The sequence below is a fragment of the Sceloporus undulatus genome, chromosome 5, assembly GCF_019175285.1.
Source record: "Sceloporus undulatus isolate JIND9_A2432 ecotype Alabama chromosome 5, SceUnd_v1.1, whole genome shotgun sequence".
In the NCBI taxonomy this organism is placed as follows: domain Eukaryota; kingdom Metazoa; phylum Chordata; class Lepidosauria; order Squamata; family Phrynosomatidae; genus Sceloporus; species Sceloporus undulatus.
In genome coordinates this window covers 75329795-75357575 of record NC_056526.1, presented here as the reverse complement: position 1 = coordinate 75357575, position 27781 = coordinate 75329795, and the positions used below count along the sequence as shown (strand labels likewise).

Genomic DNA, 27781 nt, shown 5'->3' with positions numbered 1-27781 from the left:
CTTTGTGATGGAGAGATTTATTATTAGATTGAATCCTGACAAGACAAGCAGCTCTGTGGTGGGTTGGACCTTTTGTTTAGTGATGTCTGGAATCAATTGAACAATCTGTGTCCAGAAACATGTGTAGATATGTACCTCTTGCCGCACAACCCCTCTAGCACAAAGGAGATGTCTTCCTTATCATTTCTGCTAGCAAACAGGGGTCAGGTACTGTCTGTATACCACCTTCAATGTGTTTTCCCATAGGACAGATGGCTTGGACTTATAAGGAGGACATGACCATATGTGTTGCCATTCCACATCTGAAATAACTGAATGTATATCCAACTTCCACCCTGTTTTATGAAAGGTACCCTTCCCATAGAAGTCTTCAACCATCCAGTTATACAATGCAGCTGACCCTGCTTTCACTGGTGGACCTGGGACTGTGCACATTTGTTCAAGTATAGTCAGGATCTAGGGGTTTCTCCTGACTGTACTAGTTAGGACACAAATAAGGGCCCATACAGACAGGCCAAAATAAAGCTGCTTTGGATCACTTTGGAGGTATGCTGTTTAAATGACATACAAATCTTAAGAGGCCAGAAGCCATGCCAAAGCTATGCTCCAGTCCTTAGGACTGGAGCATGGCTTTGGCGCGGCTTCTGAACTCTTCGGACACATGCATCATTTAAACAGCATACCTCCAAAGTGACCCGAAGCAGTTTTATTTTGGCTTGTCTGTACGAGCCCTAAGTCAATTTGTTGAATTTGGAGCCAGGAGGGCCTAAGGGACACCAACACATTTAAGATGCTTTCTGTATTTTTAGGTCTATAATTCTGGAATAAGTCCTGTATGGTATAGATGCCCTTATCTTCCCACTATTTAAATTGTGTGATCTTATCTGGGCTAAGAAAGGAAGGGCAAAGTAATCTAATTGGGGAAGGGCTAGGAGGCATGAGGAAACTTACTGATATTTTTAATCTCATTTTCAAAATACATTAAAACATATATTTTTTTTAGTTTTCTTATCAGGTTTCCTTCTTGAAAAGCTTTACTGAAAATTTGTTTAGTTTAAAGCTCAAGCAACATCTTGAATAAACATATGTTTACAGCTGAATCATAATTTTTAATATCTAAAGAACACCAGGTTTTGGGTTTTTTTTAACATGACCACAGCAGGCATTACCTTCAGAATTCTGCCATCAGAGGTTCCAACAAATACTACAGTCTTCCCATTCTCTACTGTAAAGGTAACTGCAGTCAAATTTATGCCATCCTTTTTCAATAGCGGTTCTGCAGAAATCCCCTCTTTACTCCCCAAAGGGTATGGTAAATGTTCAGAACCACATGGAAAAGTTTTGCTTGAATTCTAAGAAATAAAGTCAGGACAGAAACAACACATTCAGACAGATGATAACAGTAAATATTGAAACTAGGTTTCATGTGTAACCATGCTGGCCAGAATATTCTACTAAGCACAGCCTATGGGCAATGTCATCCTGGTCTACAGAAAAACAGAAAATGTACACTGTCATGCAAGAGGATTGTGCCCATAATGTGGCTTTCCTATGGACAAACTTGGCTTAATTTCAGATACTGGGATAACTAGCTGTAAAGGTTTTCATAGATTTATCACAAATACACTGACAATATATAGTCTACTCCCTATATTCAAAGGTTTTTCATCCACGGATTCTATGATACAATGCTCAAAAATATTCCAAAAATATTTGAATTCCAAAAAGTAAACCTTGATTTTGCTATTTTATATAAAATACATCATTATATGCCATAACCACAGGAGATCCTGAAACCAAACCTCAGTAGATGAGTGCCCGATGTATTATTCTCACCTAAGTTTGACTTATATTTTCATACAAGCCCTTTCAAAAAGATTAGAAAAATGCCTCCTAGTAAAGAGAGAAGAGTCTGTCCTCTCAAACCTCAGCCATCTTACTGAAAGGCTCATTCATAGGGTTATCACACAAAATACCAATGAGAGTTTCTGCTGTGAATGACAGTAATGGAAACAGTGACATGATCAAGCCAAAGTGAAGCACCTTTTAAAATTTCAAAATAATTTAAATCTGTCCTGCTTGGTAGGATTGGGATGCTCTGAAGTAACAGAATAGATAAATTTTACATCTTGCTTGTCTAGGTGAACACTCTATGAAAATAAAAATAAAATATTTTGCAAGTTGGAAGATTAATCTTAATATATGGAATTTGATACATTCCAAGAGACAAAGAGAAGATTGTAAATGTTATGCAGAAATGTATCTGAAGCCAAATATTCATGGTTTGTTTTGAAGCTGTGTTTCACTCCCAGTCACTAGGTCTCACACTTCTACTTCATAGTCTAAATATGTGTTTACAAAACATTAGATAGCTGCTTAACCTTTCCATGGCAGCTTAAAGAGAAAGTTTATCTGATGATACACAGTAGAACATAAAATGGTTTACTTACCTGGTGAGATGGAGTAGTACATGGGGGCTGTTCCGTTCTAAATGGTTTGTAAAACACATCCCGTTCATCTTTCATATAACACCTTTCCCTGTTTTCTTCCATTTTTTCATTGATCTCCTTCAAGGAAAATACACACATGGCACATTCCAAGGATTCTTTCTCCATTCTCCTGAAGAGTCCAATAAGCATTGTATCCTCTGATGAGATTTCATTATTTTTTCCTATTTTACCCACTGGAATCTGTCCGGGTATGGAGGCATAGATGGCATTACTTTGGTTGTAAGGTCCACTGTCATCCTGACATCCTAAGTCCATTTCAAAATAGGAATGATAATATTCATCTTCCTTGCAGAGACGCCCAATTAGTGTCCGGTTGACAGTGCCTGGATTATTATTCTGATTGAAAATAAAATATACAAATTGATTGTTTTCAAAGACATAGAGAAACTGTTGTGAGCTTGCGGATGGATATGCTGATTTAATAGCAGCAGGATCTGCATACAGTTCAAAAATCTCTCTACCATCTCCATTAAAAAGCTGTCGGGTGCTTATTATTACTCCGTTGTCATTTAGTCCATTTCCTTTCCCCACAAACATCATTCTACCTTTTTTCAAAGATGTGATCAACCCCACTGTGATTACATTCTCATCATTACTGGCAACAAATGATTTTTCTCCACTGCCATTCTCATAGTAAGTTCTGTTCGAAATGTTCTCAAGTTCTCTGATGGAACATATGCCCTTAAAGAGGCTCCCACAAACCACAATTTTTCTCTCCTGCATATCCAGCAAAAGTATCTTGTTGTAATTGTCAGTCATTTTTGCTTCGGTGCACTGGTTTTCATCAATAGGAGGTGTGCACTTTTTGTTATCCAAATGTGGTCCCGTTGATACTTCCTCAATTGAAGGATAGAGTTTCAGGTCTTTTGTTAGTTGATACAGGGCATTTACTGCTCCCAAGTAAACTGTCCCTGTTTCATGATTCACTGTTAGGTGGCTCAGTTCTGTCTTACTCTGGAATGAATCCCAGTTCTTAGGCCTTAATCCACAGGTAATACAAGAATAGCTCAGAATGCTCAGTGTCCAAATCCATACAGCCATTTCTGTGCAATACCTAAAAGGTAAAGAGAGATATATTACAGACCAGCTAAAATAAAATAAACTCTAAAGAAGATATCATTTCAAAAACGTAATTCAAGAAGAGACTGCCCCAATATTGAATGCACTGAAATTTTCAACTGTAAACCAACATAAAGTAATTTATCAAGGGCCAGAGCGAATGAGCATTCAATGTGATGCAGCTGACAAAATGATAACTTTTCATCCATCTTGCCTATTTTTCGATTTTGCTCCAAGCTGAGCTTACTCCCTACCAACTGTGCAAGGTACACTAAAGAAACATGAGGCAGGGCAGAACCAAGAGGGAAACAAAGAAAAACAGAGGCAGGAGGTAGAAATTACTTTGTAACTGCAAAGCCTTTAAACCATCTCCAAGGCTGCTATTTTAACTACTGTATACATTATAACGTGCCATTCCAATGCAGTACACTATTCATGGAAACTTGCAGCAGTTCCCCCCCCCCCCAATTAAGCAATTTATCCCATTATTTTTATTTATTTACTGCCCGAATAAAACTGTTTTTGCTTTCTGACGAAAGGACAGGAGGGACAAGCCCAACCTAGCCTCCCATGGAAGGGAGTTCCAGAGGTAGGAGTAGCCACTGAGAAGACTCTCTCTTGTGTCCTCACCAGGTGGGCCTGTGATGGTGGTGAGACCAAGAGAAAGTCTTCCCCTGAAGATCTTAGGGCTCTAGCATGTTCATATGGAGAGATACGGCCTCTCAAATAGTCTGGACGTAAGCTGTATGAGGCTTTATAGGTCATCCCGACCTCTTAACTATATAAAATCACCAACAAAAAGACCAACAGATTGTAAGATACGATTACTGTGTCTAGTTAGACTGACAACAACTGGAGAACTATAGTTTTTTGTGGGGTTTTCCAGCTATGTGGTCATGTTCTGGAAGAATTTATTCCTGACATTTCGACAGTATCTGTGGCTGGCATCTGAAGATGCCAGCCTCAGATGCTGGTGAAACATCAGGGATAAACTCTTCCAGAACATGGCTACATAGCCTGAAAACCCCACAAAAAGTATGAATTCCTGCCATGAAAGCCTTCGACTTCAAACTGGAGCACTGTTTAAAGGACAAGATTCTTAAATTAGTATGGAGGTCAACATAGATAACAGTATGATTTTAAGTTTTCACTGTTAAAAAAATAATTGTGGAAATATTTAGAATGTTAAATTTGAGTAAGATCGAGATAATTATCTCTGCTCACAGTCTTCTTATGTATGTTAATTACACACATACCATAAGAAAAATGTTGAAGAAACCCTGAATTCACCTAGGACTGTCTAGTCCACTTTGGAATTGCTGCATTTGGAACAGAGACATTTTGCCTATGGAATTTGTCAAAACTGGTTTCGGCAAGTTTCTCTACATTATAGACATGACTTATGAAAAAAAAAAAAAAAAAGGAAGGCTTGTCCCCTTGGACTCATAATTGTCAATTTGGCATTTGGTAGCTGGAAAGAGAACTGCCTAATATAAAGGAAGATGGGACTGCCATAGAAAATGGCAATCCTAATTCCATTGCTCTCTCTCTCTCTGAATCTTTAAAATGAAGTACAGTATCCACATACAGAAGTACTGATACCATATTGCAATTCCTCCCCCCCCTCCAGTAATTATGTGAGGAAGGGAAATTTACATGATAACATGTAAAATAACATGACACAAGCTACTTTTTTCTGTTTCTGCTGTTAGTATTCTTGCATGGAATTGTTGCTACATTGCTTCCTGATTCCATCAACTCAAAAAACAAGCCAAGAGGTAGAAACAAAGTTTTCTCAGGAGAAAATTATTCACTGAACCCAATAATTGAGAGGTTGAGAGGAGCACTGGATGAAATATTAGCTTCTTATTGCTCAGGTGTTAAATCCCCCCCCCCAACCTATCTATTTGCTCAGAAGATTAAAGTGCATCTATTAACACTATTTCTTTTTATAAAAGAAGCTTTGAGAAATCATGAAAAGCTAATGGTTTCACAGCTATGTAATTAATTCCAAACAGAAATAAAATGAATGTAGTGTAAAATTCTAAGTCTTTCCCTCCAACTTTGCCTTATAAAAATCAGGGCCAAATGAAATATGATGATACCAGATAAATAAGATGGATGGAGGCACTTTAATATCAAATGCTCCAATCATATCAAAACATGAAGCAGGGTTATGATTTGGGGGGGGGGGGGAGAAGACAGGTCATGTGGGTAAATAAAGAAGAGTACCCTCATATTTGGGATGGTTGTTTTTCCCCACTGAGGGTATAGTTTCATGGGAGATACATGTGAAGTGATGAAGAAGCAAGAGGAAACCCACTTAGTCAGCCAGATAAACTGAATCAACTCAGGCAATCTGGGGTAATAGATCTCATAGCCAGATCTTTCCTCATATGAGGGATATGGATGTGGGAGGTGACCTTTCCCCACTCCTGTGGTTTACCTTCCTGCAGCCCAGCTTCTTTTCTCTCTGTTAAGAATACTAGTATCAGAGACTCACTGCAGGTCTACACTTGCCAGAATATTCTGGGGTGCCCATGGAGTATTGCGGACCTCAATTCCTACCTTACCTGCTCTATTCTGCTACATGCTTTTGGCTCTCACAGAGAAAATGGGCAATTGCCTTCCAATGAAAACCATATTGTTTAGGGAAGCGTTCTCAGGGAATTTGTGATTGTCAACTGGCTGTCTGACAATATTCGATGTGATGTGATTTGTTTGAGATTTGATGTTTTTAATTTGTTTTTTCTTTTCTATATGGTAATTTTAACTATTCCTCTTTTAATTGTTATTATTTTAGAATGTACGCCTTGGGCAGGCTTTTATATTCTCTCTAATTTTACCGACTTTGTACAGCGCTGTGTATAATTACAGCGCATTAGAAATAAAGTTTAATAATAATAATAATAATAATAATAATAATAATAATAATAATGTGGTCCCTGTCAGTTGCTCAGCACAGCTGCTGAAGTCAGAACAAGGCACCAGCCATGTCATTGACACTGGGCATCTTGTTCTGACCTTGGAGCAACTCATGCCTACAGCAGTAGTGCCTGGCGACTCTCACAGGGTTGTGAGTAAAGGCAGCTGCCATTGTTGCTGTGAAGAAAGCTGAAACCCCCACAGCAAAAGAATTGCTAGATAGGTGTCCAGAGAGAAAACGCCACAGAATAAACATTTAAGAGCAGGACTACCTGATATCTTTCTGCATTTCTCCTTTCAAAACTGGACCCCGCTTGATGGATGACATCTGCTCTTAACACTCATAGAACATATTTTGTGGCCCTTAGATTTTATTTGCAGCAAAATATAAAGATAAATCAATTTTAAAAACAGACTATGATTTGGTCACAGGCCCTCTTTGACATATGCAGTGATCACATGTTATATTTGTAACAAAATGATAGTTTCTGAATCTGAAAATGGAAAAGATGCGCCTGTGGGCTACATATTATTTGTTTTAGATGAAACAGAAACACATTGGTTTCCAAAAGTGCGCACATAACTATTTGTTTGGCACATCAGTTACAATCATTCTTGGACAGTGATAATCTTGCCCCAGTGGCCCTTGCACTCATTCATTCACTGGCAACCAGAAGACTACTGTAGATAATTGGAACATGTTCTGTGTTTGCTTGCCCTTAAGAATGGTCCAGAACTGGAGCAAAATTCAGTAAATAGGTTGGTGCATTGAGAACCTTATCATCAACATGTAACACTCAAAGAGTTACACTGGCTGTCTGTATGTTACCAGGGCAGATTTAAGTTGTTGGTATAATTGGATGGGAGAACGCTAATGAATAACAAGTGATGTAGTCTACATGTTAGAGGAAGGAACTTGCAAAACCACCTCATAAGTATTCTTTCTCTAAGAAAACCATATGAAATTCATGGGGCTCACCATGAATTGACAGGTGACTTGAAGGCACAAACAAACACACACACATCAGTATACACTGGAATCATGTCTGACTGCATGAAACTGAACTGCTGGCTCCACATCTTGGTGAGTTGTACACATATGGTTGACACCATATTATAATGTGTATATCATTATTTTATTCTGATCAAGAGTGTTGTAAATTGCGTATATAGTGGGCTCTCCATACAGGCAAAGGTTTGGTTCCAGACACCACCCCCACGGACACTAAAAGTCATGAGACCTCAAGTCTCATTATCATCAATTGATGCCAACATGTGTGTGGCCAAGTTGGCATGGATGTATCCATGCACGCACCACTATTTATGACAATGAGATGGGGCCATTTGCAGATACTCCAATCTGCAGATGGCTAGTTCACTGATACAGAAGGGTGCTTGTATTACTAAAGGCCCCACTGCCTTAGGGGTTTCAAAAGCTATCAGGGTTGTCTATGACAATGGACTTTGCTCAACCTCACCTTAGTCATGATCTTCCACAGTAGCTTTAGACAGGCCATCCTCTCACACCTTTAATCCACACCTCTAAAGCACAGTGACTTGCTTTAGAGGGATAGTCTAAGGTCTAAGGAGTTATGCAAAATGCTCTGAACATCCACCAAAAAGTATTATGCAAATGATATTGTAGTTCAAGGAATGGGAAAAAATATTCATATTTTCTTTTTCCATAGCCCAGGCACAGAGAGTGATTTAGGATGTTGATCCTTAACAGTGTGATCAACTCCAGCAGTGTAACCTGAGGGTATGCAAAACAATAATAATGATAATAACTGTCCCTTAACTTCCCACACTTTAGCAGCAAGTCAAGGATGCAAGAATTCAAGCAGAGCATGGCCACTAGGTAGCCAAGCATCAGAATTTGTGAGAATACCTCCTTGGTTTTTTGTGGATTTTTCAGACTATGTGGCCATGTTCTAGAAGAGTTTCTTCCTGATGTTTCGCCAGATGCTGATGAAACATCAGGAAGAAACTCTTCTAGAACATGGCCACATAGCCCGAAAAACCCAGAAAAAACCATGGATGCCGGCCATGAAAACCTTCGACTTCACAATACCTCCTTGCTTTTGCTAGCAATACAAGGCAGTAAAATCAGGATTGTCCATACATTACTACAACTCGTTTTTAACTGAGATGGGAATGTGTGGTTTCTTGAATGTTGGCCAGCAACTCCAATCAGTGTTGTCTTACATACCAAGAGGAAGGGATAATGATAACTAAAGGTCAGCAACATCTGGACAGCCACATGCAGCACTTGTACTGTATTCAGACCAGCTGCACTGTTTCCATTTTATATATTTTTTTCAAAATTTAAAGGTTTAATTTAAATGTTTAAACTTGGATTCTCTCTACTCTCAAAAGGCACTGTAGCAATGTAAAACCAAAATTGAGATACAGCTGAAGATCTTGGTTAAAATTAGTGTTCATTACAAAACTCGCACATTGAAAGTGCTATTTGACTGGAAGAATTTGTCCCTTCTTCTTGGTTTTTCCACTGTTTTGACACTCTATTCTGTTGTTCTGATGTCTTCCTACATCAATAATTACTTGAGACCCAGCTGGTTTTTTACTAAGCTTTAATATACAATCAATAAGGCTGATTAATGAACTCACAAGCAACAGCATACTGTAGAGTACACACACCTTCAGAAGCAACCAATACTCTATCAGCTATTACAGAACACTAATTCAATATGCATGCAAGTCTGGCAGATGGCACACATGCAGCTGTGCCCACATTAAAAACAAAAGAAGAAAAATGCTAAAGCACTGGTTGCAGAGGTGGGGAAAGAATCTCATTTCCATTAATCTGAAGAAGACAAATTAAAATAAGAGTTAAATAAACTTGTTTCAAATAGTTTGTGTATTCCCTGAGTTAAAGTAATGAGCATCTTTCTATGATTTTTTTTTTTTTTTTTTTGTAAAAAGGCACAGCCTTTTAACCCTGAGAAAGTCCATCTATGCCTTTAAGACAAAACCCATGATCTGGAGAGCAAACATGTATCTAATGCTCTCCTCACTCAGACAACCTATATGGACATTCAGCCCTGCTGTAATGACTTGCCTGAACATTGTTCAGAAAGCATCACCCCAAAGAACTTCAGTGAATGCTGTATTAGAATCTACTTTGTGATGTCTATCTTGTGATGATCAGCTTTCAAGATTTTTCAAGAATCTCACACAGAAGAGAGTTAATGTTGGGCCTTTTAAATGTTGTTTTGGAGAGCCAATGTATTGTAATGGTCTGAGTGTTGGATTAGGACACTGGGAGACCAGGGTTTGAATCCCTACTTGTCCATGGTAATCCACTGGGCAGCCTTGGGCAAGTCACACTTTCTCAGCCTCAGAGGAAGGCAAAGACAAACAATAAGTGAATAAATTATGCCAAGAAAATCCTGTGATAGGTTTTCCTTAGGATTACTATAAATCAGAAGTGACTTGAAGGCACACAGCAACAACAGGGTTGTTTTAACTGAGAACATATACAGACTTAGAACAACTTGGAAGTAACATGTTATAAGGAATGATTTTGTTTTCAACACTAATATCATTAGATTGTAAGCATTCACAGAGATTTCAACATATTGTCGATTTGGGAGCTTTTCTATTTTTAGGTGACTTTAAAATAAATTATTAAAAACAATGTGTTTGTTATATGAATAGCAGGTAATGCTACTTGTTACTTGAAGGCAATGAGTAACATGTTATGGTTTTTTAAAGCCAGTACTAACGCTTAAAGTTTGCAATCACATTTCCAAGTGATACCCATGTATGTATTTATAACTATATCCACATCCAAGGATTCTCTTCTCATATCTTTTTTTTAACAGGATATAAGACAGTTTTGAATTTTTAAAGGTGTTTCTGGCAATCTTAGCCCTAGAATATAGAAATGAATTTCTGTTTTTTTCTTGGGAGAGAGGAAGTAGACATACCATTTCTGGGGGGGGGGGGGGGGGGGGGAGGAAAAGAAACAACCCATGATAGGCCCACAAAACACAATTTATTATTCAATGGGGGTAAAAAACAGGAAGGCTCAAAATGTTCCAGCATTCTCATTCAATCATTAATCACACAGGCAGCTATGGCTGATATGATGTTGAAAGATTTTGGAAAGCTTAAAAGAAACTCAAGCCAGACCCCAAAGCTCCAGACCAGCAAAGACAAATGCCAGGCCTTCAGAAACCACACTTTAAAATAATAATACTAAAATAAACCATAACTCAGTAGAGCAGGAACTACAATGCTGGTGGGGCTAAACAGCATGAAGTGCCAAAGGCAGAAGTGTAGAACTGTAGGAAGGAGGGAGGGGAAGATGAGAGGGAAGAGAACCTGGTTATTGGTGCCAGAACAGAAGTCTAAGTTGGCAAGAAAGTAAACTGCTTGGTGGGAGGTAGGCAAGAACTGCTTGAATCATCAGCTCCACTGGCTAATGAGACCAAAAAGTCAATATCCAATCTGCAGAAAAGTTTCAGGCAAGAGAGGGAAAGTCATGTGCCCATGCCCAGAGACCATATTGACATTTCTAACAGCCCACTAATTCTGTTCCTTGCTGGCAGCAGTTGCTGCATTTAAGTCCAGATACATAACTGAGGGTAAGTGGCAGTGCACATTGCTTCCCTTGAGGTCGTCAACCAAACAGCTGAATGAGAAAAGAAGGAGAAAAGCTATAAAGGCTCTGATTTAAGGAAAGCACCCAGAGAAGCAGGCAGAGATGCCAGACATGACTACAGCCCAGCTGTACTGAGCGAACTCCTCATACTCCTAGATGAAGAATTGCCTCTGACATTTAAATTTCTCAACAACATTGACTGAAAACATTTGTTAGCAGATTTTGCAATGGATGTAACAACAGATTTAAAACAACAAGCAAGCAAAGACAGCACTGAAAAGGCAGTACAATCAGTTATACTAAAGCTTAAACAGAAAAGGTGTATTTGAACATTCCTTCAAAAACCCCACAGAAAAAGGGAACCATGCCCTTTGGGAGCAACATCTATTCAAACCCAAGGAACAAAAAGGTCTACCTTTCACCTCAGCAGGCCACAGTTCATGTGGACATGTCATCTGAAGAAGAGTCTGGAAACAGGACAGATGCTCATGTGGAGGTCATTGCACCCAGCTTTTCCTGCTTGTATTTTAGGAGTGAATGCAGGAATCACTACTACTGTTTGTGTGTGATAGAGACCATGTACTGTATTTATGGCAAGGGCTACGTCTCTCTCTCTCTCTCAATCACAGCCTGATCTATATTATGAGATCTCAGAGAAGCATACAAGTGAAACTGATTTAAGCAGATTAACGCAATTTAAAACAATTCACTAAAACTATTTAATAATATATAAACAGGCTTAAAAGTCAAAACAGTTTCAAACCATGCGCACAAGCATTTTTATAGTAAACCAGTTAGGTCCCAAAGGCCTTGATAAGCAGCCATGTTTTCACTTGGCACTAGACTGAAGCTAGATCGGGGCCAACTGGTCTCCAAAAGGAAGGCATTTCACAATCAGGGTGCTATAGTTGAGAAGACTTCTTTCCCATATCTTCACCGGCATGACATGTAGAAGGCTCTTCCTAGCAGACATCGACCCTCAGGAGAAGTACGCCTTTAAATTTAAGCTGTTTAACAGATCTAAATGACTTCAAATGTCATTACTGTTGTGTGCCTTCAAGTCATTTCTGACTTATGCTGACCTTATCATGGGGTTGTCTTGGCAGAATTTGTTCAGAGAGTATTTGCCCTTGCCTTCCTCTGATGCTGAGTGTGACTTGCCCAAGGTCACCCCGTGGGCAGAACTGGAATTTGAACTTTGGTTTCCCAACATCCAGGTCCAACACTTAAACCACTATACCCATAGTTGGCATGTTACCCATATCCAGGCCTAGCACTTCAACTACTGACCATATAGGCTCTGCTAATTCACATTCACATCTGAGATGACATGAGCCAAAGATATCTGAAAGAGTATAATGCACACCCTGCTTTTGAGTGATCACCCCTGAAGTCAGTAATCTTGCCATACAAAAGATCTCTCTTGGAGACAGCCATGGCTAGAATAATGGCCCTATTACAATTTTCAAGCATCTTCATAAATCACAAGAGGTCACCCATATGTTCACAATTAAATGCTACAAGTGGAGTTGTGCTATTGGTCCAGAGGCACAAAGGATAGTGGAGACAGGTTTTCTCATCTTTTGCCCTGATGTCCTAAACCAATATTTCCTTTCCACCTGTATTTAAATCCCAAGTCCCAGAGAAGCACACGTCCAGGGTCTGCTCTCAGAAATTTCACAGAGCTGTGAACTATAAAGAGTCTTTGACACAGCCCCTTATTAGCTATGCAGTCCTCTCCAGCACCAATCTCAAGCTGTGTGCATTCTTTCTTCTTCCCTCCAAAACTATCAAGGCTTCTCTCTTGCCCAGTACAACTGTTGGGATTAATTGAATTGCAAAGCACTTTTTCCTGAGAAACCTGCTCCCTTCCTGCCCCCAATTATGCCCTGCAGGGGTTGCTGTGACAAATTTAAAATTCAGTTTAAGTTAATTCTTTTTCATACAGAAGTAAACTCTTCAAAGTATATCAAAGTGTCTCCACTACAAGATAAAGTTGCAGAATAAAAATATTCAGGATGCTTGTTCTGGGCAATGGGGCTAGTGTTTCAAAATAGAACACAGCAACAAACAACTTTTCTTGGTACCTCCTCCCCAACAGAACACAGACATATGCAGACATCAAGAAATTGAAGTAATACCTGTGTGCAAGCTATTTGCAGGGGAGCAAGGTGCAAATAACTACACCAGACCACATACTGAATGAAAAAGGCCACAACTTTATTGTTTGCAGCTTACACTGGGTTGGCCTGAAGTATGGGTCCAGATCTGCCATCAACCAGCCCATGTGTTGATTGATGAGCCGGCCACCAGACATCAGGGATGACAGATGAAATTGCTGGGCATGTGCCAGCATGTGCCCTATCACCAAGGGATGCTGGTTCACCCATGCACTGGCGGCCCCTCTCCAGCCCGACCCTCTTGGGTCCCAAGGAGACTCCCTCTTGGACCAATGCTCTGCAACACTGGTTACGTATTATCCGAGACCCATGCTGCAGCCACAAAAGGCAGACCCACCAGGCTGGCCTTCTGCCAACCCCCAGCTGTAACCGATAAAGAGGGGCTGACCTGACTTGCCACCCCCCTCCTTGGCAGCCCCTGGTGGCGCCCAATATGGAGCCTGATTCAAATGCTACTCAGGCCCGGGTGAATGTATGCTGCATAAGCCCCAGACTTCCATCTGCCTAGCATTTTGATGTCCTCCACCAGAAGTCCCCATGCCACTGTGGAAGTGGCTGCCCCTACGTGGAATGAATACCTGCCAAACTCTGCCGCTGGTAAGTCCAGATGCCAGAGGGCTAGCCTTCACACCACCACAAATTGGAATCTGGTGAGGGCAGGATCCGTCATCATGTCTGAAGAGTGGGTCATCAAGAGGTTGGTGCCACTTGAGAAATCTATGGTGGCCCGCACCAGACAAAGCTTACTTCAATTGAGCTTTGCAGCCTGACAGTGGTTCCCGGACCCAAGTGATCACATTTGGACCATGGAGACTGAATCTCCCTCTAAGGCCACATCCTCCCACGTGAGTGCCCTGCTGGCCATGTCTGACAATGGGACAAGTTCACCCACTCGGAAAGTCCCCCAAAAGATGTAAAAAAGGCTGTCTTAAACATGCAGACCTTGGACTTGGAGTGGAACACCCATTTGAGCTGGCCCATGAGCCTTCCAAGAAACTGGTATGTAATGGGCTTTTTAATATCTGCCCGGCAGGGGGACGCTTTCCTCCAACCTTCAAGCGCTCTTCTGACGAGGAAGGAGGTGCATGGATGAGGGTGATCTAACATTTTGCTGAAAAAGGTAATGGCCGCTAACTGCACCACCAAAGTTCAAAGGGCTGAACCTTTACCCAACATATGCTCAAGGAAGTGCAGTATATGGCGCTCTCGGACCAGCTACCCAAAGCTATAGCCCTGCTACCTGCAAAAGGTAAAGAAGCTGGTGACCGTCCAGCCATAAGCTTTGTGAGTAGAAGGGGGCAGGGAATTGAGGACTCCCTGCATCATGGTATGCGCCCAAGCTACCAGAGATCCTCAGAGAAAGGTGTGAGCAAGGGGTCTTCTCTTGGCACCAAGGTGCGAAATCTGACCTCCTGGAAACAAGAGAGAGAATAGGTGATTTTGTTATTTATATCAGGGGCATAGCATGATGTAAAAGTTATGTTGGTGCTGAGGCAATGCAGGACAAACTGCCTGACCAGCAGCATGACCCTCTCCAATCTGGAGGACTGCCAGTTAATGACCCTCACTGCTGCGTGGTTGTCACACCAAAAACACATCTTCTTGTTCCTGAAGGCATCAGTCCAAATGTGGACTGCCACTAAGATAGGGAAGAATTCTAAGAAGATGAGATCCTGGACTCTGGGATCCCTCTGGCCATCTCTGTGCTCACTAGTGGCCCTGGAAGAAGACACCAAAACCCAAGCTGCCTGCTGTGTCAGAGTGGACCTGCAAATCCTGTCCCACCTCCCACAGGGTTTGTCAAAGGGATATTCCCTTGAAACCCTCAAGGAATTTCAAACATACCTGGAGTTCAACCTAATTCCCTGCATAATGTGAATGCAGTGATGGGCAGTCTGCACGCCGCCAGTGACTCTAGCCAACATGTCCTCCCCTGGGAAACCACCCTGCATGCAAAGTTGAGGATCCCCAGCAGGGCCTGGATGTCTTTGAATGTGACCCTTTGAGCATCAAGGGTGAATCTAACCCAGTCTCACAGAGCCCCAAGCTTATCTGTAGACAGGCACAAGATCTCCCTGTCAGAATGAATAAGGATGTCCAAATAAACAAGGGCCAGCGTGGAACCCTCGGTGTTCCCAGGAGCGATGGGGAACCCCACTTCCACTGCTAAGGCTTGGAAGACCTCAAGCAATCTGCTGCACCCATTCTCTCCAGCCTACCCTACGAAAAGGAAGTCACCAAGGTAATGGGCCATCAGAGGAAATGGGCCTGAAGTTTCAGAAAGAAGCTGAATGCCTTAAAGGCAGTGTAGCTCACAGAGCATCCCATATGCATAGCCTTGCCAAAGTACAAGAACCCTAGAATATTAACTCAAGAAGGAAAAATTCATCCAGGCACACAGGAAGCAGTCGAAAGGCCAACTGTATATCACTTTGGCCATAAGGGCTCCAGGGCCACAAGCCCTAATTAGCTGAATAGCCTTGTTGAAAGAGTTGTAGCACACGGAACAAAACTTGTGAGGAACGGAGTCATTAACCAACACTCCCTTAGGGTAAGAGAAGTGGTGGATTAGGCAGTAATCTTCTGGCGCCTCCTTGGTAACTACCCCCAGTGGAGAAACCTTCAAATTAGGATAGGGGGGCTGAGGGAAAGGGCCCTCCATCCGCCCTGTCTCACAGTCCCTCTGGATCTAGTCAGCTAGGACTAGGGGCATGTCCCTGGCAGATTTAAGGTTTCTGAATCATTACTCTGCCTCAGGCCCACGCAGCAAATGGCTGGCCCAGTGAGTTGGACAGCCACATTTTATATGACCCAGTACTTGTATGGCAAACCTTCTGCACAAAGCTTCATCTTCAACTTTAGTGGGGGGGGGGGAACGCAGGGAGCTGCATAGTAAGTGAACTAGATCTATTAAGGACATATTATGACCTAAGGATGAGACAATGCTTTTCGAAGGACAAGGTCAATGTGCTTTTCTTTTTCTCACTGGAACAGTTTTGGAGAGCCAGGAATATAATTACATTTTTTAAAAAAAAAAAACCTCAGTAAACCCAATAATCACATAATATTACACCGAAGTGAATATTTAAAGAACTTTAATGCATCTCTTCAGCAATGGAGGAAAAAAGGACCAGGAAAGGCCAAATATCCAGGTTTCAAGAAATTATGCAACAACTCTGTTCAAGGTTCTGGAACAAAAGCAGTTCATGACCTGTTCATCATCAAGAGGTTCAAATTTATTCAAAAGAAAATGGTACTTTTATGAAATGTGTCAGTACTTAGAGAAAGGGCAAGGAAGAACAAACAGCATAAAAAGCTGTAAGAGACCATTTTAGTCACTCTTTGGTGCCATTTTTGTCTGCTCAAGTCGGATGTTTCCTAGGTGGTAGAAAGACTTGGTAGAATCATGAAAGAGCAATATGATAGAAAAGTGCTTTTTATTGACTGAAGACCCTTCCATGCTACACAATTAATTCTACCTAAACTTGCACCAGTTCCTGGACTCCTTTGGTCACATAACTCCCTAATTTACTTTTTTCCATATAATATATACAATAAAATATTGTTTATTCTTTGGGCTTTACACACTACACAGTTCCACATTTAACTGCCAATGCAACATTCTGTAGTGTTCTGGGGTTTACAGGATAGCACCAGAGTTATCTGGTGCCTCACAAATGACGAACACCAGGACACTATAAGATGTAGCCATGACAGTTAAAGTGGAATCATAGCACTATAATGGTATAGTAACTGTATAGCTCCCTAACACAGTATAAAATGTTTTCAATATACAACAGTTGACCCTTGATATCTGTCGGAGATCTCTTCCAGCCACCCTCAAGGATACCAAAATCTGCGGATGTTCAAGCCTGCGTTGTCCCCAATGGCAGCATATGCACATGGCTGGGCCGCCATTGGGGACAACGGAACTTCATGGTGGTACGGCTGTGTGCATACACTGTCACAGGACAATGGGACAATCCCTAAGGCAGTGTGCATGTGCTGCCATTGGGAACAACTCGGGCTTGTTGTCTGCGAATGCTTGAATCCGTGGGTGGCAAGTCTGAAATTTTTTCTATGAGAGGAAATACATTTCCTTATTTATTTATCCCATCATCATGGTTTCATGTGATGCCATTTCTTTTTGTAAACCAGCAGATTTTGTTATCCCCACCCCACAAAATGGATATATCTACGAAACAAACAAACATAAATGAAAGGATGAATGCATGCAAATGGTTTAAGTGGTCATATGAATTAGATTTCCTGTTTCATTATGTTTACAAAGGAATTCCTGTTCCAGTATTCAGTAAACATGACAAACTAATCAAATGTTTTAGTTATCCATTTCAAGTGATTTTTAAAAAGCAGACTCAGTTGCTGATCCAGTTCTCTTCTTTCTCTAATGATCTTGCCAAAGCAGCAGTCACAAAAACCTCCTTACTTCCCTTTAAAAGGCACAAAACAGAACAAAAATAAATATATATATATAGAAGCAGCATATATTCCTAGTGCCTAGCATGCGGTTACTCCCTTTTCTTCTTTCAGAAATCTGCATGATGCCTCTCTCTTTCCAGTTAACCTTGTTCTGAAGAAAAGAAGAAGTACTTGTTTTCTGCTGCTCCAGAAAACAGGACCCGGAGCAATGGATGCAAGCTACAGGAAAAGAGATTCCATCTGAACATTAGGAGGAACTTCCTGACAGTAAGGGCTGTTCGACAGTGGAATGCACTTCCTGGGAAGGTGATAGAGTCTCCTTCCTTGGAGGTCTTTAAACAGAGGCTGGATGGCCATCTGTCAGGGATACTTTGATCTGGATTTCCTGCATGGCAGGGGGTTGGACTGGATGGCCCTAGTGGTCTCTTCCAACTCTACGATTCTATGATTCTATGATCTTCTGCATATCAGTTCCTAGCTCTGGTTTAGATTAGTCTGAATAATACATTCATCTGGGTAAAACTCTAGTCGCTACATGTGAGTCAGTAGGGATCTGTTAATGTATAGTAGAAGTGAGCACATGTGGCCCTGGAGCCAAATATTGACGTGAGCTTTGGGGCTTCCCTACTCCTTTTTCTGAAAGGAGAGAGAGAGTACAAAAACTCTCCTACAAACCTCCAGAAGTAGTTCTGCACATTTTAAAAGCTTTGCAGAGAGCCCCTGTGGCTTAAGCATACAAGATCCCATCTGATCTTGGAAGCTAAGCAAGGTCAGCCCTGGGTAGTACTTGCATGGGAGACCACCAAGGAATACCATGTCCTGCAGCCCATATTTCAAAGGAATGGATTGACAAGTCTGCCTCTAGGTATTCCTTGCCTAAGAAAACCTTATGAAATTCATGGGGTCGTCATAAGTCAGTAGGCGTATTGAAGGCACATGGGGACATGGAAACCCAGAGAAATAGAGAGAGGGGGGAGGGAAAGGAAGAAAGGAAGGGAGAGAGAGAGAGAGAGAGAGAGAAGCCACACACAGTTTGACCTGCACTGTTTTTAATCAAAATTTTACTTTTTTGTTTTCATTTTTCCCTTGCATCTTTGGAAGTCTGTGTGGCCTTCCCAGGAGGGTCCCATAGATAGAAAACTGGGCACCAAACCTATGATATATAAGTTTCACCTATTTTAAAGCCAGACTCCGAAATTTTATTGTTGTGATTTTAAATATATTTTACACTACATACTTCAAATCCATATTTTCTGAAGAGTGTGGAGTCTGGCAACAGTTTGCCTCAAATTGAAAATAAGAAAAGAATGAAGCAAAAATTGCTTCCACCTGATCATGGAGCTAACATGGCATCAACCACATTTTGACCTAAAATAATATGACTGCCATCTGTCTGCAAAACCTGTCTGTTCCTCCACCTAGCTCAAGTGGGGCCATAAAACGATTGTGAGGTAAAGTTATAAATTCTGCCTGTGCATTTTAATCTTGAGCCACCCAAGATGGTTCTGCCTTCATCTATTCAGGCTCAGCAAATAATTAGCCAGAGAAAAGGCCACAGTGTCTCACACTTAACTGCAAATGTGCTACCGATTCCAATCTGGTATCATGCTGAAATGTAGCTTGTGCTAATTATAGCTCTCCCCCTAAACCTTGTATTGAAACATCCAAATGTCCAACAAGCAGAGATGATTTTGTTCACTGCCTTTTCAAACACAAAGCTTTAGAAAACACTCCTGTTCTCAGGTGCACAGTTTTTGATTTCAATAATCTGTCTATGATTTGCCAATTAGAATAATATACCAAACAATAGCTAGAATGACATTTGGCTTGCAAATACATTCCAAAGGATTGTCCACATAGGGCATATAAAATGTTGTTCTCTCCCCCAATACTCTGGGCAGGGACTGATTCCAGTGTGAACTGTCAGGACAAAATTCAGTCAGCTCAGCACCGAACCAACTATATAACCCTTCCCAAAAACATTCCATAAAATGTGTTTTTTAAAACTCACTTTCTGGAAGAACTGGAGCCCTCTGTTGCGATCATGGATGTTTACAATGCATCATGCTATGGCGCCCATGGCCGCTACAGCAAGTCACTTGCTCTCAGGTCAGAATGAGGTGCCATGTGATTATGCTGGGAACCTCAATGTAACCTTATCGTGAGTGACTTATGGTGGTGGTGTTGGTGGATGCCACAGTGGGACATGCAGGCAAACAGCTGTTCCACATTGTAATGGAGGGCCCCAGGTAACTGGGGGCTGTTGGGGAAGCTCTGGGGCCAGAATACTCAGAATACCCTGAGTACTCTGGCCCATGCAGACTTGATCCAAAACATAGTTTCTGGTTTACATTTTCTGCCTGATTGTAAACCATAGCTTGCTAATTCAGAAAATACAGACTGATTCAAGTAAAGTCAATATCCAGAAAGTATAAAGAACTATTTAGTGGAAATGTGTCTTTTAAGGATATAAATATATATATTGAGTTGTACTATATTATTAATATGATGCAATAAAAATACAATTATACCTTTTTAACCATGTTTTGGTATGATGTCTATACAGAAGTACAGAGCTAAATCTAATTGCTAGTGCCTACCAGAGTAGATCCAACAGAATCAAAAGCTGAATGGTAAATCAACACATATGCAAGTTATGGGTCTACTTGAGCTGAGCCTAGCTCTTGGATTTAGGTTGCTGTTACATATATTTCCTCAACCTTTTTTTTAAAAAAGTGGCAGCTTGTAAGATATTTTCTTATAAGACAGAAAAGTCTGGGAGAAAAACCTGCACAAATCATGGCCAACAGAAATAAAATTCCAGTCACAGCTATTATCCCAGTGCACCACTTAGGCTGTTAGTTAGGTAAGACCATCCATCTTCTAAACCTTAATGTTACTAACATTCCAGACAAACACGATATTGTCTGACATATATGGCTGAGCCTATTTATATGAGCAATCCCAAAGTACAGATTATACGTATTTAAAGTAAAGGTGTGACTTCCATAGCATTCTACAAAATACATTTCTGCATGGTTCATATTCCATCCTTCCTCCATAACTTGTCCTGCTACAAGGAACCTGACAGATACAGCTTTAAGGTTTTTTTTCCTTCTTCTTTTTCAGGTAATAAATTATTCAATTCCATTATGCCCTATTTATTACAGAAATCAACCTGGAGAAAAATCTGATGAAATTGTCAGGCTATTTCCTTACACCATTCTGTTATCCACATGAGTCATCAAATTCCTAGCCAGTCAATTTACTTGAATTGGGGGACATGGATATCAGAACAGGAAAGTTAGATTCTCTGAAAAACATTGTTTCTACGAATAAATGTGACATTTCACCTCAACCTACGAACAAAAAAGATACTACTGTGAAAACTATGTTAACAAAGGAAGATGGGACAAAGAAAAATACACTACCACCACAAACAGGAAAAAATACAGATGATTTACTCCAGAGAGTGCAAAAAATACTACTTTTAGCTCTGGAAATGTAGAGGCAAGTCAGATAACTCCTCTAAAAATGTGTATGCCTGTACACACTGACATGTGCATCTCACCCACATTTCTGCACAGTCGCACACACAGAACAACAAAATCAGAGCAAATTCAAGGAAATATTATACACACACACACACACACACACACAGAGAGAGAGAGAGAGAGAGAGAACTGTAGATTTGCAAAATAGGAAAGTTCTTGTAAGTATTTATGGAAATTCTATGCCAGATCCATAAATGCTTCTTTTATGATCAACCACATTTTCTCAGGAGACTTAACAACATTCCATTTTGCTATAGTAAAAGAATTCAGTATTTTATGATGTTCCAGAAGAACTTTTAATTCACTGTTTTCTAAGGCAGGGGGATGTTTGTGCATTTCTAAAAATATGTTTTGTGCACTAATATCTTCTTCAGAGTAGTTATTCCACAACTGCGTATACTAAATCAACAGAAGGTTAGCTGTGTTTTGCAAACATTTGTGGAGACTTAATAGTTTTTTTGCAGTAAATTAGACTCTGAAGAATCACTATTTGTTTAACTGATCCTGATTTAACCCGCCATTTTATAAGAACAAAGACCAAGATGCCCTATGACCAAATGAAGTGGCATATTTATGTTCTTATTCCTTTGCACACAATCTCCACTGACATGAATAGGGCAGTCAATCTGTGCAATATGGAGCATCCATGGTGATCTGATGATTGTATGTTAACAATCTTGGTTTGATAACCTATGATACAGTACATTTAAAAAGTGTGCTTATGCATGCAGCTCAATCACTTTCATTTTGTTTCTCCTCTTGCATGGAGTGGACAAGCGTACCAGGAAGTCAGAATGAACTACATAACTTCCTTCATGTCAGAAATGGGGTCTATCACTAATTATTTCCAAACAAGCCACAATAAAAAAGCAGCTTGAAAAATCAGAATTTCTTGTTGGTTTAGGAATCCTAGCTATTTTGAGTTGTACCTCTGGTTTGTTTATCTGCTTGGGCAAAGGGAGAAAGAACAGACTGCATGCACTAGCAGGTGTTGGTTAATATAGGGGATAAACAGACCGCCCCAAAGAGGCAGCTTCAAGGCACTCCTTCCAAAGCTGGATTGTGGCCATTGCAACTGTGCGCCGTGGCTCCAATCTGCCTTTTTGCTGGCTGAAAAAGGAGCCGCAAAGAGCGGCTCCTTTTTGGGCTGGCAAAAAGCCGGACTTTCTGCCCCGCTGCAGCCAGAAGCTGGCTTTAAGGTGCTTCAGCAGTGTGCAACATATAAACATCGTGCAGCCAGAGCACCTGGAAGCTGGATCTGGTGTAAATAGTCAGCTGGAAGGCAGCGCAAAAGGGCCGTCTGTTTTGGTCAATAGTTTTCCAAGCCAGTATTTATGGCTTTCCATGACGTGGCAATGTGCCCCAAATGTCCATGTAATAGATTTTAAATGTAGAACTCATTTTAGTTGTTTCTTTTATTTTTTAAAAAATATTTCAAATTTTAATTCATAGCTGATGTTGGCTGTAGCAGCTTTTTCTCTCAGAAAATATTGTTATGGCAAAATATTCTGTAACCATAAAGGTTTATAAAAGCTGTATAAAGCTGTATGCATTTTACTTGAGTCTACTTTTATATATTAAGCTTTTTTAATCATCAAGTAATATTAGGACATTAATAAATGTGTTTGCTTTGATGTTAACTGCCCTTGAGCTGACCATGGTCCCAAACGCATGGCAATCCTGTGGATGAGACATCTCCAAGCCTCCTTATCCTTGAGTGGTTCTCTGATTTTTTTAAATAATCATGTTGGCTAATTAACGTAAGATTTATTTTTAAAAAGTCCCCCTGTTTTAGATGTATCTGTTTATTTTAATATATTTATTATTACGGGAGACCAGCACTGATAGCACTGATAGCATGACTGGGCACCTTGTTCTAACTTCAGCAGCGGCATTGGGTGACAAAGAGGGACCATGTGGGAAGGCAGCCGCCTGTTGTTCACTACAAGCGCCAAAAATCTGCAGCAAAAGAGAGCAGTTAAATGGGGAATTCTGGGGGAATTTGGGGCCAGAATAATCTTGGGGGAGCCCGGCGTATTCTGGCCAGTGCAGACCCACCCAATGACAGATTTCGTGTTTTCCTTCAGAATTCATAGTTACCTTTCTAAGAAAGTGTATATGGTGGAGATGCTTTGCTTCCCAAATGGAAGTAGTGTTTATTTCTGTATTAATATCCTCCCAATTAAAAACTAATAGCAATAAACACAAGGTGGTTTTCTTTTTCTGGACAAATAAATAAGATACAGTAAAATCAACAGGAGCTGCAATACTTCTATGGACATAAAGTTCGCTTAACCTTTCTGATTTTGCAAATTCTTTAATGCATCTTGAGCAGTTTATGAATCTCATCAAGATAATCCACAATTGGAAATGGCCACAGATGACCTAAGATATTCTCAAAATGTTAAGGACATGTCTTGACATGATTTGGTCTCAGAGAACAGCTACTGATATGCTGAATATAAATAACTGGCTCATAGACTATTACATCGGAAGAGTTACTCTTTGAGAAAAAGATATGGTCCATATAACAGTTCATATTGATAAATGGCTCTCCTGACAATCACCATTTGTCAGTTCAAGAGTCCTGAACTGATATTTTCTGACTTCGTTTTATTTGATTAAACCTATCAATGACTGCAGCTTCAAAACACAAGTTTAGATGCAAAGCTGCTGCCTTCAGATGCTTATTTAATGAAATATATAGCTGGAAATCAAATAAAGAATCTCATGGAACACGTTGCCAACTAGCAAGTGGCTGTGATATCATTCACAAATATTAAAAATTAAGATGGAAAATAACAGAACAACTATTCAAGAATCAGATGCAAGATTTTTAATAATACATTATAGGTTAACTAGGATTGTGATTCATTACATTAAAAGTTGCTAGAAGGTCCAGAAGAACCAACTCTTATTCAATGAGCAGGAATATAAATCTGATTAAAACAGAATGGGAAGGACATGTGATCCAGAAATACCTAGTTTGCTACTACTCGTTGGGTTAACTTTCCTAAGAAGGGAAATTGTGAACAGAGCTTGGAAAGTTATTTTTAGAAAGAAGCTTACTCAGAGGTCCAAGGCTGCAAAACATAGTGAAAAGCCAAGTATGTTTTAAAAGTCATTCTGTGCTTTTTTCAAGCAGCTGGCCTGTAGGTACAAACACACATTCTTCTCCTGTCCTACTTGTCATCAGTTAGCACCCAGAAGAGAGAAAATAGCAGTAGGATAGGCCAGCATGTGAGTTATGTTATATTCTTCCCCCTGAAGCTGAACCTCTGTTAACTGTAGCAATAACGAAAACAAGATGTGTTTGTTTTGTTTGTTCTCAGTTAAGATGGTATAGAAGGATATCCATGTAGAAAAAGGCCTCCCTTTTGGCGATTTGAGTTCTGGGATATAACGAGTTATAATGTCCAGGAAATAAAATTTAAGCTCCATTAGCAACATAAAAAGAAATTTCCTTTGGGATCCAGGCTACCTCCAACAAAGGCAAAACTTGTTAAAATTGGGAGTGCATTTGACATGTTTTACCTAAACAGCACCTAAAAGTTTTTCAATTGCAGCAGCACAGCACACATGTTCTCTGCCTAAGAAGGATAACCACTCACAGGATAGAGAAACCCTGGGGATTGAGTGGGCCTAATACAGAGATCACTGTTTTGTGGATTTTGGATATTATTTTACTTTGGTGCATGGCCAACATGGATATGTTAAATAATTAAAACAGATTATTGTTACATTGAATGTTAAAATTATCTGTTGGCAACGTATACCTGTCTTGCAATGTAGTCATCTCTTATTTAAAAACAAAAACAAATTAGTTACAAGTAACTAGTTATTTGTAACTATTTATTTCTAAAATCTGTCTTGGAGAAAGAACTAAAATTGGCTAAGTCCTCTTGGTTGAAAGATTATTTCTACAAGAACTGGAAGAGGGCTGTTCACTTTAAACAATATATACTCTCCCCTTTTCTAGTTTTTAGATAATTGTGTCTCTATAGTCCAATAACTCTTGTGTTGGATTGTGGTCTTACCAACTTGCTCCTAATTTATATATATATATTCTGACATAGAACAATAGTAGAGATTAAATGTTTTTAAACACACCTAAGGCACATTTCTAGCAATGAAAGTAGTACACAGGAAATATTTTGTTCAGATTTTTTTGCTAAGAAACAAAATTTTATAACAGAGTACAAAAATTGCAGTTAAAGCAGAAATAGTAACATTTTGTGCAAATACATGCCCTCTAAGTGGCACAAAAAACAAAGCTTTAATCATTCTCTACAACAGAGCAATGAATTTACTTAAAGGCTTTTGTTAAACTATGATTTGTAAAATTACAAAATAAACGAACAAACAATTCGTTAAACAAAATCAGTCAGCCAAGACAAGAAAGGCTGGGGAAAAAAAATCTTATTTGCACCAAAAGTTTATCAGATCAATAAAGCCATTTGGAGCAGCCAGAGACTATTCACAGTAACAGACTCTAGTGATTATGATCATTCTTCTTTGCTAGGAAAACAAACAAACCATTCCTTTTAGATTTTTTAAAATGTTTATAATTAGGAAACCATGTTTGTATTTCTCCACTTTTCTTAGGCAGATCTATCAACCAGTGATCCTAAACGGAACTTCAGGATCTCATCCTCTAAAACTGTAAGCCTACATTTTTAGAAAACCAGTTTTATAATGTTGCCAGGAACAAACCACAGTTCCTAATTTGTAGCATATTGTCTGCACATGGCTGCGAATTGCACGGCCCTCCAAATCATGTTGGATTGCAACCCCCAGCATTCCTTACCACTGGCTGAGCTACGGTTGCCAAGACCTGCAATCCAACATCTGGAAAGCCACACAATTCCCACAGCTGGTCTGTACTGACAGAAACATAAAGAGATGATGCCTTCCCAGTTTTAAACAAGTCACACTATTTTGTTCTTAACACAACAACAAGTGTGTTAGTAGATACCCTGTGATTTTAACTATGCACAGAGTTTAAATTTAATACACACATACACACAGTCAACAGCAGAAATTTCTGCGTCTCTCCTTTCATCTCCTTCCCAAACATCAATGTTACTTTAAGTCAAAATGTGACTAATGACCAGAACTATGCATTAAGTCTAGAATTTATCTCTAGAAAAAAATGCAAAGACACACATAAGAATGGTTTGTGCAGTGTGTCACTTTCATGTGATGCTGACATGCTATTATTATTATGAGCAAATGAAATTCCACAGTGGCACACTGCAACCTTTCTTGCTTAATGGACTGACCCTCATGCACCAACAGTGCTGCAGGTCAGCTACAATCTTCTGCAAGCCATAGTGTTTTTTGACTTTTTCGCCTCTGCAGGAAATTTGATTTGCTCCAATCACAATTAACATTATTACTAACATACTAGTCTCCATTGTTTCAAAGATGAGAACGGGAGCCGTCTTCTAACTCCAAGAGAAAGACAGACCAACACTTCCCCCAGTTACAAGTACACATTGCAAAAAGCTTTTCTTGCCAGTTGTGTTTATATACACCTTCAAGTTGCTTGGCAATTTAGGTCAGCTTCATGAATTTCATAGGGTTTTCCTAGGCAAGGAATATTCAGAGGTGATTTTGCCAGTTTTTTCCTCTCAAATGTAGCATATAGCTACATTTTTCTTTGGTGGTCCATCCAAATACTAATTATGCTTAGCTTCTAGTGTCAGAAAGGATCTGGTGTTTTGGGGTATTTAGGCCCCTTGTACACTGCATTCAATTTCTCTGAAACTCAACAATTAAGTTTTAAAAAAAATTGCAATTAAAGCCCTTCTGCAGCAAGAGACTTGTTGCTAAAGGCCTGCCTATAATGTCAAGGGAAAATCTGTTGTATGCCTTCAAGTCATTTTTCCTACTTATGGCAGCCCCAAGGCAAACCTATCACAGGGTTTTCTTGGCAAGCTTCTTCGGGGGGGAGGTTGCCTTCATCTGTGGTTGAGATAGTGTGACTTGCCCAACCCAGTGGATTTTTACATGGCTGAGACAAGATTCGAACCCTGGTCTCTAGAGTTGTGGTCCAAAGTTCACACCACTACACCACACTAGTCTCCCTTCAAGGGAAAACCAGTCATTAAACTAGCCCAGATCCAGAATTTGGGTAAACCATGTTCTTCTAGTAGAAGGGTAATTCATTTTAAATCAGAGACATCTCTCTCTTTAAAAACAACAAGAATCAATATTGCACATGAGGAGAGTTTTCATACATACACATTTTATGCTCAGACTATGTCTTTGAGTACAAAAGGTGAAGTTAGGGCAGAAACTAAAGTGTTACTTTTCTGTTGTTACAAAACAGCAAAACCAGGCAAATTATCCACTGCTCATCCATAAAAATGGGCAAAGTGACCTGCTTGCTATTCGTTTCATACTTCAGTGATGACTTGCTTGTTTACAGCATGAAGGTCATCTTCAGGAACTGCATTTGGATTTCTACAGATTCAACCAGCT

General features: G+C 40.0%; 1 protein-coding gene across 1 annotated transcript in view; it reads right to left on the bottom strand.

Annotated features, from left to right (window-relative positions):
- Positions 1-27781, bottom strand: part of PLXNB2 (plexin B2) — a 397958-nt gene that overhangs the window by 117920 nt on the left and 252257 nt on the right. The window contains exons 4-5 of the mRNA XM_042469905.1: positions 2451-3564; positions 1170-1352 (exon numbers count right to left, since the gene is read on the bottom strand). Coding sequence (XP_042325839.1) covers positions 1170-1352; positions 2451-3564 — 1297 coding nt within the window. The remainder of the gene's footprint in view (positions 1-1169; positions 1353-2450; positions 3565-27781) is intronic.